Source organism: Nicotiana tabacum, chromosome 24 (genome assembly GCF_000715075.1).
Source record: "Nicotiana tabacum cultivar K326 chromosome 24, ASM71507v2, whole genome shotgun sequence".
Classification (NCBI taxonomy): domain Eukaryota; kingdom Viridiplantae; phylum Streptophyta; class Magnoliopsida; order Solanales; family Solanaceae; genus Nicotiana; species Nicotiana tabacum.
In genome coordinates this window covers 74621496-74636820 of record NC_134103.1, presented here as the reverse complement: position 1 = coordinate 74636820, position 15325 = coordinate 74621496, and the positions used below count along the sequence as shown (strand labels likewise).

Genomic DNA, 15325 nt, shown 5'->3' with positions numbered 1-15325 from the left:
TTATTGTAACTAAATTTTGTTAACCACCAGAAGTGGTATATGCCTATGACCACCAGAAGTGATAATTTAGGCTTTCTATGGTTACAATTAAAGATAGCCTAGAGAAATATTCTCCATATTACATGCACACATCGATTTGCTCCTGAAATAGTAAATATTTTAAAAGAGGTCGAAGCATCATAGTTGATGTGATTAATGCGCCTTCAGATAATTATATTCGATTTCCTGAAGGATGAGAATTTCTGATAAATATTAATCCATTCCCTGAAGTGAATGTGATAATATTAATCAAGTCGTAAATATGAACGTGCTCTTGATGTAAATATATTACAATTCACCTCCAGAAGAGGTAATATAATTGAGAGAATATATACTCAATTTTTCTTATTTCAATTTGCTCCTGAAGAAGTAACACAATTGAAATTTTCTCCCGAAGCAGGAAAATATTATGAAACTGTATCTTTCTATGCGTAAATAAAATAATGAGCTATTCAAAGTTATTTTTGAAGCACATTTTCATTCCCTGTAGTGAATGAAGAAATACAATAACTCACCTCCGGAAGAGCTAGAATAACAAATGATATAAATATTATTTTTGTGGCATAAAAATCATTGTCGCACGTACCGTTGTACGTAAAATATCTTGGATAATTTTATTAAGTATCAGTCTAAGGCAAAATCATTCTTGTAAAATACTTTTTACTACAACCACATTGATATATTATGATTAGTTGTTATTAACTACCCCGAAGAAAATAACAACTCATTTCCCTGAAGGATGTAATGACTATGTGGTTGCCGCTTTGATATAAAATATTCATATGTTAATGGCGTTTCTCCCTGAAGGAGACACAAAGTTGGTGGTAAAAATATTGAAATTCTTGATTTCTTACATTTATAAATTTAGAATTGTCTTTATATAGTTTATTTGATTATGATTTTCTCTCATGATACCAGAAGTGTCTAAGCAATATCTGATAGTACAAAATGTATCAACAACTCCTGAAGAGCTAGATGTTTGTCTAGAAGACACATGACACCAGTAGTGTCTGATAAATATTAGATTGTGGATAATAAACGAAAGCTCTCGGAGAGCTTATATACAAATATGCCATTCTTATTATATGATTATGGTCAAAACATATGATGTAGTAAACCCGAAGTTTACTGATACAAATGGCTATCATATTGAGACTACAAATGATTGAAAGATTGAAAATCTTCATGTTTCCACAATCATATGGGGTAAATATGTATGTGAGAAGTTACCCGCCTTATTCTTCAAATTTGTAATACATCATGTATCACAGTATACCAGAAGTTTACTAATGCAAAAGCAGCCACAATAAATCAAAAATTCACTGATACAAAAGTAGCCATAGTAAATCAAAAGTTTACTGATGCAAAAGTTTATGCCATAGTAAACCAGAAGTTTACTTAGAGATAGCACATGCCATGATAAACTTTAAGTTTTTATTTGTCATTTTTAAATGAGCTATTTGAGAATTCAGATAAGCAAATACTGAAGAACTAGAAGATTCTTCAAGAATTCTCTTGTGTTGCTTGTTCTCATAATAACTTGATTATACCAACTAAAGTTGGGACTAAAATTCCCGAATTCTGAAATATATAAAAGGTGAATATGAGCCCATTCACCTATCATGTGAACCACTTATAGATGCATATATAAGATGGTTACATGTATGTTTATTGTCAACTTGCAGTTTGACATTTGAAATTGTCTTTCTCAATTAAGAGCATAATTTTCAGATTATGAAATCAAGATAATTCATCTTGATGATGCTGGTTTATATCCAAGCAAGTTTAGCATTGAATACCTCCTATTAATGGCTAAACTATTGCTTATGAGAACAAAGCCTCATGTGTTGGTCTAAGATTTTCTAAATTGCATACAGCAGCACTTGTATGCATCAGACCAACAAAATATGATAAATCCTCCCCTCATAATTGGTTTAGGATCAAAAACCAAATATTTTTACTATCTAATAAATTTTGATGTGTGGTATATGATTAATTTCTCCACCACAATGCACAAAGATATCTTTTCCAAATAAGATTGGGGATATAAGTTAGTTTTTCTAACATTTGGGGGGGGGGTGGAATAAAACAGCTGGAAAATATGCTATATGAATCGAATTATCATTAATATGATCCTCGCCTAGAAGATAATTCAAGTCAAATGCCAGACGCATTTGCTAATCCAAAATTAAATATCATATTTCAGCTGCAAATGCTCATATTAAAATTAAATTCCCTGAAGGATAGAGTTTACTGTACGCATGAAGCGTGGTAGACCAATTGGTTCCAAAGGTAACAATCCTTGAAAAGAATAGGAGCAAATGATCAAAATGATCATAATAAGGAGGAAATAAGCTCTGAAAGAGCCCACGACATAACATTTCACGAAACTCCAGAAGAAGTTCATGCACCTAAAAATAAAGAAAGTGATGAGATCTCAACAATTTATGTCGCCTGCGAACTGATACGAAATGATCGTCGATGATATATTTGATACAATATAGTGCACAATATTATAAACGATTGTGAGGATCGGACCTGTAGTCCAGACACCTGAAGATGTCATGCCATTTAAATATGACTCATTCGATTAATTCTATATGAAGATCCCTGAAGGATTTAAAATGCCTGAAGCAAATTCAAAATTTCGGGAAATATATTCAATCAGATTACAAAGATCTTTGTACGGTTTAAAGCAATCTGGGCGCATGTGATATAATCGCCTTAGTGAATATTTGTTGAAATAAGATTACATAAATGATGTTATTTGTCCATATATTTTTATAAAGAAAATGGCATCAAAATTTGTTATATTTGCTGTTTATATTGGTGACATAAATCTTGTTGGAACTCCAGAAGAGCTCCAAAAGGCAATTGAATATATTAAGAAAGAATTTGAAATGAAAGATCTTGAAAAGACAAAACTTTGTCTTGGTCTGCAAATTCAACATTTAGCAGACATGACCTTTATCCATCAATCTACCTATACATAAAGGGTCTTAAAACGCTTTTACATGGATAAAGCGCACCCATTGAGTACACCAATAATTGTTCGATCACTTGAAGTGAATAAGGATCCGTTCCGACCTCCAGAAGAGGATGAGGAACTCATTGGTCCAGAAACACCCTATCTTAGTGCAATTGGTGCACTTATGTATCTTGCTAATGCTACAAGGCTTGACATAGCATTTTCTGTTAATTTACTAGCAAGATATAACTCTTCTCCTACATGGAGACATTGGAATGAGATTAAGCATATATTGCGATATTTAAAGAGAACTCTTGATATGAGTTTGTTTTATGCTAACAAAAGTAGTGCAAATCTTGTTGGTTATGCAGATGCAGTTATTTATCCGATCCCCATAAAGTTCGATCTCAAATCGGGTATGTGTTTACATGTGGAGGTATTGTCATATCATGACGCTTCACAAAGCAATCTATTGCTGCTACTTCTTCAAATCATGCTGAGATAATAGTTATTCATGAAGCAAGTAGGGAATGCATATGGTTGAGATCAATGATTCATTTTATTCGAGAAAAATGTGGGTTGGAATGTGATAAAAGACCCATAATTTTATACGAAGACAATGCTGCATGCATAGGCCAATTGAAGGGAGGATTTATAAAAGGAGATAGAACGAAGCACATTTCACCAAAATTATTTTACACACACGATCTTCAGAAAATAATGATATTGATGTGCAACAAATCCGTTCAAGTGACAATCCGACAGATTTATTCACTAAATCTTTACCAACTTCAACTTTTGAGAAGATGGTATACAAGATTGGAATGCAGAAACTTAAATATTTGAAACAAGGTTTTCATCAGGGGGAGTAAAATACACGATGTACTCTTTTTTCCTTACTAAGGTTTTTTCCCACAGAGTTTTCCTTATAAGGTTTTTAATGAGGCAGCTAGCAATGTGTAATACTAAATATGTGTATTCATTTTTCTTGACTAGGATTTTTTCCCACAGGATTTTTTTCTAGTAAGGTTTTAATGAGGCACATTATCTTTTAATGAACATCCAAGGGGGAGTGTTACGAAAATAATTATATTGTGGATGTTTATTTATTACTCCGCTATAGATAATCTTCCTGAAGAAGATTATCCATTTAGTACTCTGTTGAAATTTATCTACAAGCAGCTGATGCAAGCAGGTTGCAAGCAGCTCAATGAAATGATTTGCAGCAGCTTTTTATTAAACATGCATGTTACAAGCAGCTAAAGAAAAGCCTTGCAGCTGCTTCCTGAAAAGCCTCGCAGCTGCTTCCTTTCTTCTATAAATAGAGAAGTTTTCAGTTCATTATGTACATGAATTTGAAGTTGAATAATATATCAGTTTCTCTCTATACTTGTTTTCAGTTTATCTACTTTATAGTATTTATTTTATAACACATTGAACCATAATTTTATATTTTGACCTTAATTTATAACTCCTATAGTTAAATTGTTTAATTTGATATAAACATAAAGTGTTAACAAATATTATAATTCCTCACTTCAAGATAGCAACGAAAACGTCAAATTTGCCTCCCTTGTTATGAATTACGTACGGACTATGGTTTTGGACGATTCGTTCTATTTGAGTAAAATTTTAACTTGAGTTAGTTACATAAGTATTTGGACATGATTTGGTTAGTAGTTTGAGAAAAGGAATGACAAGTTACAAATTTGGTATGTCAGCCAAAAACAATTATATTTGTTAGCCAAATATACTAGCGCGGCTGTAAAAATCACTTAATAACCTGTTTGGCCAAGTTTCTAAAATTTGCTTATTTTGAGAAATGCTCTTTTTAAAAGTGCTTTTCAAAAAAGTTTTGGTTATTTAATTTGAAAAGCACTTTTGGGTAATAATTAGTATTTTGCCAAGCTTTTAAAAATTGCTTCTAATAGCCTGTTTGACCAAGCTTCTCCAAAGGCCAAAAGTGCTTTTTTTTTCTTCCCAGAAGCACTTTTTTTTTCTTAACTAGTCAAGGTGTTTGATTAAGTTTTTTTTGCAGAAAAAGTACTTTTGGAAAGAAGCAGAAGCACAAAAAAAAATAGTTTCTTCCCAAAAGTAGAAGCAGAATCAGTTTTGACTTTTTTTCTTACCAAAAATATCCTTAACAAAATATAGTATATACCAAAAAATCGTTAAATCTAATACTTAGGATATTAATGTATAAGTATTTCTTCTTATTTTTAGGATAGTTTTCTAATATATAGTCACTTTAGAAGTGAATACTTTTTATATTTGTTGAATGATTTTTAATATATTTGAATAATATTAAAAGAATTAAAGTACTTTTTAATTTTATTTTTATATTTTACTTAAATAAAATGAAAAGATTTAATTATTGCATGTAATAACAAAATTTGAGATTATTTATTTACTTATAATATTAACTATTAACTAAATATATTCATGTCCTTATTCGTAATTGATACTTAAAAACACTTTTTGAAAAGCTTGGTCAGACATAAATTATTGTTTAAAAGTATTTTTCAGAGTAATTAGCCAAACGTAAATTATTTTTCTCAAAAAGTATTTTTTTTAAAAAACACTTTTGAAAAAAGTACTTCTCAAAATAAACTTATTTTTCTAGTTTGGCCAAACAGGCTATGCGTGTATTTTTCTGAAAAGTATTTTTTAAAAAAGTGCTTGTGGAGAGGGGTTGATAAGCTATTTTTTCCTGATTCTGCTCAAAAATATGTTTTTTTCTTTAAAAAAAATTGGCTAAACAGCTTTAACTTTGAGAAAATAAGCACTTTTGGGCAAGAAAAAAGTATACTCAGTTCAGGCATATTGACTTAAATTTCAGACCATTGTTAGGACAGTAATAGTTGCTCAAGCTTCCAAATCCCCCCATTTTCTTCATTTGTATCAATGTCAATGTACACTCAAGCAATCAATCTTAACACTTTCACTTATCAATCTCGAATCCCAATACAAATTCCAACTCTCAATGTCAGCTCCTCCTCAACTCGTCTCCCTACTTCGCGGGTTACATTATCTTCTCAAATCTGCACTTTTCGCAAGCTAATAATCACTTCTTGCTCAATTCCCAGCCAAGAAATTACTGATGTAGAAAGCTCAGATTCAGTTTTATCTATCAAAGAAGTAGGAAATGAACAAGTGGAAAAAATTCAAGTGGTGAAGTCTAGTGGACGAGAATTTTCTGCGAATGAAAGTATTTGGACTCAAATGGTGGAAATTGCTAAGTTTTCAGGGCCAGCAGTTGGGCTCTGGTTATGTGGGCCATTAATGAGTCTTATTGATACTGCTGTTGTTGGTCAAGGAAGTTCCATTGAACTCGCTGCTCTAGGTACAACTCACAAATCTTACTCTTATATACATCTCAATCTTAAACTAGTTGATTTTTACTATATTTTGTTTATTCAGACCAATTAATATTTGAGAAAATATACTGCATAGCCGTTCTCAAAATAATAGTCGAAAAATTATATATATATATATATTTTCGGCTACCGAATGTAAATAGTTTTTGGCGCGGGCTAAAAGTGATAATACTCCTTAATATTTAGAGTATTTATCATATTAGAGCCCGTGGTTAGCTAACTGAAAGTAGCTGATAAGTAATTAAGTACTGAAAAGCAGGGGCAGAGCTAGAAGCCCGGTTACGGGTTCGTTAGAGCCCAGTAGCTTTTGCTCAAACAGTATATTTATGTTAAGAAATTCATTAAATACGAACAAATATTAAATTTAGAACCCAATTGTTAGTATATGACGTCGTCGTTCCAAAATCCAAAACTCATAAAGCTGAAATCCTTGCTCCGCCTATGCTGAAAAGTATTTTAAGTTTTGAAGCTGACCTTATGGCTATTTTTATGTGGATCTCAACCTAGTGCATAAGGTCAGTTTCAAAACATAAAATGCTTTATTGTACTTAATGCTTATTAGCTAATTTCAGAATTTTATGTGCATCTCGACCTACTACATTTTTTCTTTAAGCTCATAAGGAAAAATTGTTGTTGTTGTTGTATATTCATTTCCGAATTCTTTCTTCTTTAAGCTCATATAGGAAAAATTGTTGTTGTTTTTATTTGGCAGGTCCCGGAACCGTTTTCTGTGATAACATAAGCTATATTTTTATGTTCCTTACAATTGCCACTTCAAATTTAGTTGCTACTTCACTTGCACAGCAGGTAAGTTTTTGGGAACTGCTGTTTTACTGCTATGACTTTGATCTTTTCAATTTTGACGTGTTTGGGCATTGTTGTAGCTAGTGGCATCTTATAGATTTAGAATAGTAGGTTCTAGGTGATATATATGAATATTTTTAACATGTACAGTTTTTTCTTAAAAATAAAAAAAATTCATTTGTATGTCGCTCGAGGCGGAGGCAACAGGGGTGTTTGAGCCCATTGTTCATAGCAGGGGTTAACCTGTTAATAACTAGTAGTTTCAGAGTTCGTCTGCTTGCGATTTCGACCAGGGGCCAATGCAGTGTATAAGATATCATCAGAACCCAGTAGCTTTGGCTCAAACTCGATATATGTCTTAAAAATCCATTAAATAAGTATGAATAATAGATTTTGAACCCAGTAAATCAAATAGACTGTGATAGAACTTCAAACTTGAACCCATAACGTTCAAATCTTGGATCTGCCTCTGACTCCGACCATGTATGTTTTAATGTGATTAGTATGTATTAAGAGAACTGAACCTACTACTTCAAGAGAGCAGTGGGTGCAAGCATTTGCTCCTCAAGCCAGTTAAAATTCCGAACCTACTGAGTCTTAGTCTACAACCTGGATATGCCCCTAGTTGATAGCCTAAATCCGCCATTTGTTGTAATCTTATAAACGTCTAAATCAAGAAAACCATCAACTTATAGTAATTCTACTGATTTCCTTCTCATATTCTGATTCATCAACTTGGGTTCTGGTGCAGGACAAAGAGAAAGTGCAGCATCAGATATCTATCTTGCTTTTTATTGGGCTTGTCTGTGGTGTTGTGATGTTTATTTTTACGAGGTTGTTTGGTATTCAGGCAATCACTTGTAAGCAATTTTTTATTCCTACTTTACTGGTGGATGTATCAAGTGTGCTATTGATATTCCCCCAATAACACTAATGGTTTATTTTTCTGAATCGTAGCTTTCACTGGGGCCAATAATGTCGATATCATAAACTCAGCCAACACTTATGTCCAGGTTATTCTCCTATTAATAATTTGCTTGTTCTGAAGATCTTTTTAGCTTTAATTTTTTTTCCTTTTTAGCATCATTTTATTAATCGAGTATTGCCAATGCATTTTCCACTTTCTGGTTGGTGAAGACATTAAATCGATTGTTAAGTTGCTAGATAGACTGATAGAGACAGTCATTTGCTAAACATTGTCAATTTATCTGCTAAGGCAGGCAAATAAGCTTTAGCGCTGAAATGTAGTATCATATTCTATTATGATCAAGTTATATTGTTGCTATGCATGGTGCATTTAAGCTTCACTTCAACTGAATGGTAGATATTATGGTGACAGATTCGAGGCTTGGCGTGGCCAGCACTGCTGGTTGGTTGGGTTGCCCAAAGTGCAAGGTACTATTTACCTATTCTTTAGTATTTTGTATGTGTGGTTTTCTATTACATTTTGTTCTTTTGTATTTGAAGCTTTGTTTTGATAATTATACTAACATAAGCCCCAGGTTTGATTCTTTATCACTTTATGATTCTATGTAAGCTTAGTCCGATCATAATTTATTAAGTTTCTCCGTTTGTACTCTACGTTGTGTTGCATATGTCAAGCACTCTTCTCTTTCTTTCTTTTTTTCTTTTTTTCCTTTTGTGATAAGTGCACTTCTCTTCTCTTTCTTCTTGCCATATTTCATATTTCTATTGAGTTGTATATACTGGGGAATGAGCTGGGCTTGAAGACAGCGACCATGAATTTCTGCTTAAAAAGGAGATCTATAACACGCATGAATAGCCACCAGCTCCACTTACTTGCAGCCTTATATTTTGCACATGAATCAAACCAGCAAGGATGAGTATGATAGAGCTGGAGTTTTGATCTTTGTCATTTCAAAGCCAATCGAGACTCTTGCTTTCACTTACACGTAAACAATGTAAAGGTCGTTGACAGATCTGGGAGACATCAATCTATATTCTGTTCCAGCTAGAAGAGTGATCCTTCTTTTCCCAGTAATATGATATATACATTGCTCGTCTCGAATGACTGATGGTAAGTTATTTGTTAGGACACTTCTGAGGTGAAGATAGTTTATACTTTTCTGACAGTATACTGTGCTCAGATGCGTGCGTTACTTGGTCACGCTATTCACCTTGTGATATATGTTTCTTGCTCTTAAATGCGCAGTTTAGGCATGAAAGATTCATGGGGACCTTTAAAGGCTTTGGCCGTTGCTACTGTTATTAATGGTACTGGCGACATAGTCTTGTGCCGATTCTTCAGTTATGGTATTGCTGGAGCAGCATGGGCAACAATGGTATCCCAAGTACGACCACTCATTCCTACCAATTCCTTCATTTAATCCCTAAACATATTTGGATGTGTTCTTCAACACTCTATCTCTTCTATCTCCATTTTCATACATCTCAAAACCTTCCTAGCTTGGTAATCTATTTCTAGGTCGTTGCAGCTTATATGATGATCAAAGCACTGAGCGATAAAGGCTATAAGGGCTTTGCTATCTCTGTTCCATCATCAGATGAACTTCTGCAAATATTCTTGATTGCCGGCCCCGTGTTTCTAACAATGATGTCAAAGGTTTGTGTGAATTGACCTCATTCTCACTCGGTGCCGAAATCTTGTATTCTGTGGACATTTGACATTATGCTGAACGACAGGTTGCATTCTACTCTCTACTTGTCTATTTTGCTACCTCAATGGGCACACAGACAATTGCTGCGCATCAGGTATGTTTTATTCTTATATGTACCTTATTTCCTCATCTTCATAAAATAGCGACATAGATATGACCATTAACATGTTGCCTTTTTATTTAGGTCATGATACAACTGTTCATGATCTGTGCAGTATGGGGTGAGCCTCTCTCTCAAACAGCACAATCGTTTATGCCCGAATTGCTATATGGAGTCAACCGAAATTTGTCAAAGGTTATAATCTTATTCATATAAAAATCACAACATCCTGTGCCAAAGCAGCTTTTGGTATCCATCTCTGTAAATTTTGGCTATGGTACCACATGCATGAAAGTTGCTAGGCTATCATGATTCATTGCAGAAAACTCTTTGAGCACAGAGTTCTCTCGTCATTCCTTATTACAATGCTCTAAAAGATGAATATTTTAAATCAGGCTCGAATGCTGCTGAAGTCCCTAGTGATCGTTGGAGCATCATTCGGACTGATACTGGCATCTGTTGCAGCATCAGTTCCATGGTTATTCCCCAAAATCTTTTCACCTGATCCTGAGGTCATACGTGAGGTTAGTTCTGTAATATCCTTATTGGACTCCTTTTTTCTTCACATAATTCAAAAATATGTGATTGTGTGGTTCCCCTGATTATTTCTCTCTTTTCTATGGTTGCAGATGCATAAAATATTGCTGCCATACTTTCTAGCCCTATGTGTAACACCCAGCATTCTTAGTCTAGAGGGAACTCTGTTGGTATGTATTCATACTTTCTGTCAACTTTCTTTACTCTTTATTTAGTTATCTTAGGCATGTTAATTAATCAACAGACAGTTTTTTCTGTTCATTTTGTCACATCTCTATTCTGTGCTTGTGAGAAAATGCCGCATTTCAAGTTTATCAAGGGTAAAGATTATCTTCTTTCACAGGCAGAACTAGGATTTAAGTTGATGGGACAAGATGTATCTTTCATTCTTTGTGAGGGTCTGTCTCATGTATTTTTACGAAATCATAATGAATACTTAACACATTTTTCACGAGAAAGCTATGTAATGAGCAAGACATATTAAAAGAATTTAATTCCCTTCATTGAAACAGAGGGGAAAAAAAATAAAATGATAAAGTAATAACTAGAATGCTCTATATAAATTCTTTTCCTAAAGTTCCTTTTGTATGTAGTAATTTATGTTTCTTTACCTGGAAAAGGAGTAGCAGCATTCTCTATGGTTTTTCTTCCAAATAGCATTTGATCATTTATTAAACATCTATTTCTGGTCAATTTTCTAACTTCAGCAACTTTACTTTCGGTTAGGAGGATTAATGGGGGAGGAGGTCTAATTACAGAAAACTCCTGCCTCTACTTCCATCTTCCCTAAACCGTTGAGATCTTTTATCATTTCCTGCTTGTAATTGTTCTGTTATAATTCGAGCACATGCATCATTTCTCCTTTTGATGTTCTTATTTTTGGTACTGTATTATGTTTTGAGAAGCCTTTATCTCAACATCATGATTTATTTATATGCATTCAGGCTGGACGAGACTTGAAATTCATAAGCTTATCAATGAGCTCCATATTTGTTTTGGCTTCTCTTCTCCTAATGGTATGCCATTCCATTTGCTTCAAAGTATCAATACCTCACGGTATTTTGGCAAATCAAGTTCTTTATCCCTTGTGCTTGCATTAGACCTTGATAACTCGAATCTAATCTCTTTCCTTTAGCCCCTTTCCATTCATTCAATCCAATGTAAAGTGAAACTATACTAAAGCAAAGATATGCACTAACAATGTAAAAATATTTGCACAATCACGTCACTTATTAGGTAATGTAATTACAGGTAAATCCTTATGATAAGCTACAGACTTGCTATAACAGGTTAAACTACACTGATCATGTAGAAAATCTTTATATTCTAAGTGCATATAACTTAAATTCTTCATGATATTATCATTTGTTTTAACATTTCCACTTACTATTTCTTTGAATCAGCTGCTGAGCAGTAAAGGACTTGGTTTGTCTGGATGCTGGTTTGCGCTTGTTGTATTCCAATGGGTAAAAATTCTATCAACAATTTACAAGCTTTTATACATTCTTTTTCTTTGTTAAATTGTCTGATGCCACAACACTCTATTTCTTTCCTCTGTTTTGTTCTTTTTTTTCTCCTCAGTCTCGATTTTTGATTGCTCTACGACGGCTTACCTTGTCGGATGGCATACTCTATTCAGAAGAGTCAACTCATTATGAGCTACACAAATTGAAAGCTGTATAGGTTTCTGATTTTCTTACAAAAAAAAAATTGTTACTACAACAGAAAAAGTGGAGATGGGATCCAAGTCTTCCCATAGGTAATGTATCTACCATTTGTTTCAACCAAACCAGGAATTTGCTATCCACTAAGTGGCAATATCAGCAAACTTCTTTCCCTTTTGTTTTCTGAAACCCAAAAAATGAACTGAATCCAGCAGATTTTGGAAAGATGTCAATAATAAAGCCTGAAGGATAAAGTTTCCATTGTAAAATAAAATTCAAAGAGCATAAATCAGCCACTTTATAGCACAATTTTGGAAAGAAATGAAAGCATAAAAGATCAGTAAATCATCCAATTAATTGACAAGAAAACTACCATACGATCAGGAGATGCAAAGAGGCTATCCCACCCGGTGTCCGGTACCCGCATTGGAGGCCGACTATATCTGAATTCGCGCCGCGTAAGGCCCATTTAAGGGGGAACCGCTCCCTAACAAGATTCTTTCCATACTTAGGGCTCGAACCCGAGATCTCTGGTTAAGGGCGGAGGGATCCTATCCATCCCACCACAACCCATGTTGGTCATCTCTCCTTAAACTTTTCACTTAATTAACGCAACACTAATTGGAACAATAAGGGTAGATATGAAAAAAATACAAAATAACTTCTTTTTTTTATTATCTAAAACGTCAAATATTATCAAACAAATTCAGTTTGTTGAAATAACTATATCCGAAAAGATTATTGAAGTTTACATTTCCCCTGCCCGACTTGCGCATAATATACCTTGCCACTCAACTACTCAAGAACAATGTATCTATCATTGACCCTGTCACAAGTCACAACCAATAGGAGAACATAATTGGCTCATAAATTTCGCTATTTTGATTTTTGAGGTAGAGCTAAATGCTACTAATATTGGCTCATAAATTTCGCTATTTTGATTTTTGAGGTAGAGCTAAATGCTACTAATATTGGCTCATAAATTTCGCTATTTTGATTTTTGAGGTAGAGCTAAATGCTACTAATAAAATTCCGTTTTAACGACTCTAAAGTTGTTTGGTGAACAATGATATCAAACTCCAAATAGAAAATTTCATGCATGTGATAAGTTAGCAAGCTTTACCAGAATGTACCAAACAGGTAGGGTAGCTGGAAGGAAATTAAACATACAAAATCGAGCTACTAATACTTGTCGTAATAAGTCTAATTTAATTGTTTAGCCAATCTTATCTTTAATGCACTTTAAAAAGCCTAATATGAGATTTAGGACTTACTTTTTGTATAACCATAGTGTCCAGGCAAGCTTGATCTTATCTCGACTAATTCCGTAGGTACCTGTTATCTCTCACCAGCAACATTATCGAATAATCTTGTTCATCAAAATTTAAATAGATAAAAAGAAATCACTTAGCATTTTTTTTTCGCTCCGTAGATATCTGAACCTTTATGGTTCTTATAGCCTGTTCGGCCAATCTTCTTTCGGGCCAAAAGTAATTTTTTTTCAAAGCTAAAGTATTTGGCCAGACTTCTATAAGGAAAAAAAGTGTTTTTGAATAAAAAAACATAAGTAGTTTTTAAGAACCGAAAAAAGTAGTAATTTTTTTCCCAAAAGCACTTTTTCGAAATGCATTTTTTTTAGAAAAATACACTTGGAAATACTTTTTAAAAGTTTGGTCAAATACTAATTATTGCTTAAAAGTGCTTTTCAAATTAGTTATCCAAAAAACATATACTGTATCTTACCAAAAATACTATTTTGAAAAGTAAGTTTTGAAAAAAAATACTTCAACATAAGCTAATTTTAGAAACAACTATTAATCCACTTCTTTGACCTTATCTTGTGGGCGTGTTTGTGTCACACATGGCTCCCTCAGGACCAGAGATCGATCAGATATTATACTATGGGAAGTTGCCCCAATAAAAATTGCAACAACATACATTATCAATGAAAATTTTCAAATATATGACCATTTGGCATAAGATTAAGATGGGAAGTGAACAGTACGGTACTACTGACATGTAACCACTGCAATGATGGCTTTTGCAAGAATCATATGAAAATGGAAATTGGTAAGTATATGAGATTTGACGAGTCATGAATTTAAGGTTGCATGTGAACCACACTTGAAAGAAAGAACTAAGTGTTAAGTACCACCTCACTATACATATATTATAACCTTCCAAATCATAAATTTGCTTTAATTTGAAGGACCACATGTTAGGAGAAGAAAAGATCTGCTTGTGCATGTGCTATCAAACTCTTGAGACAGTCAATGATAGAAGCTCACTATATAAAAGGACCTTAATTTGGTGATTGTTTTATGGTCTAAATTTTGATGGGGAGAGTTACCTAGTAAGAGATGATAAAAGTGATAAAATAATCGAGATCAAGGGCGAAATTAGAAGGTTACATATCGAGTTGGCGGAATCAATAGATTTAATAGTCTAAACTATATATTAATATTAAGGAACTCACTAAATATGTACGGAAATTAAATTTAGAACTCAATACTAACACGTAATGTTATTATCCTAAAATTTAGAATACATAAAATTTAAATTTTGGCTCCCTAATCGAGCTGCATGCAAACTGAGACGTGAATTCTACTATTATAAAAAATAAAAAAAGAAAAAAGACAGAGAGAGAGTATTTCAGCAAATCAATTCTTGGCTTCTACTCCTTCACATTGACACCGGCGGAGGTAGTCTTTTGACTACGTGTTTAATTGAATTTATAACTTTTGATACGGGGTATGGATTTATATGTAAAAACCTACTAAAATATCAACAAGACTTAAATTAAATTCATAATTTTAACAATAGAATTAATTTAATACTAAAAGATTTAAAAAGCGAATTCATTAAATAAATTTAAATAGTAGGTCAGTCTCTCTGCTTGGAACATAAGTCTCGGAGAGATTCCCTTCTTTTCTTATACCCACTCGATCCCTCAAATTTTTAGGTGTGGTGGGAGTTTGATTTAATCAAGAAGATATACTATACCCAATTCTTTTTCCCCCCGTCATTCTATGGACATGATTTCTTGATATAGTATATTTTAATGCATCCTTTTAGGCTCTAGCTATATATTTAGTTGAGACTTTCCCGTCTTGAATGCCTTGTCGAGTGTTTAACTCAAACTTACGCCTCCTTTTATCCCAATTCTTAATTCTTTGATTATCTTGTTTTGTTTAATG

At 33.3% G+C, this 15325-nt stretch overlaps 1 protein-coding gene across 1 annotated transcript; it reads left to right on the top strand.

The window, feature by feature from the left end:
* The first annotated feature begins 5784 nt into the window (after positions 1 to 5784).
* LOC107759373 (protein DETOXIFICATION 46, chloroplastic) lies at positions 5785 to 12302 on the top strand. Its single transcript, XM_016577303.2, has 14 exons — positions 5785 to 6350; positions 7097 to 7191; positions 7940 to 8048; positions 8146 to 8201; positions 8528 to 8583; positions 9362 to 9500; positions 9635 to 9772; positions 9853 to 9921; positions 10012 to 10122; positions 10323 to 10451; positions 10557 to 10634; positions 11409 to 11480; positions 11868 to 11930; positions 12046 to 12302. The coding sequence occupies exons 1-14, from the start codon at positions 5912 to 5914 to the stop codon at positions 12145 to 12147; spliced, it is 1656 nt and encodes a 551-aa protein (XP_016432789.1). The 5' UTR covers positions 5785 to 5911; the 3' UTR covers positions 12148 to 12302.
* The last annotated feature ends 3023 nt before the right edge of the window (positions 12303 to 15325 follow it).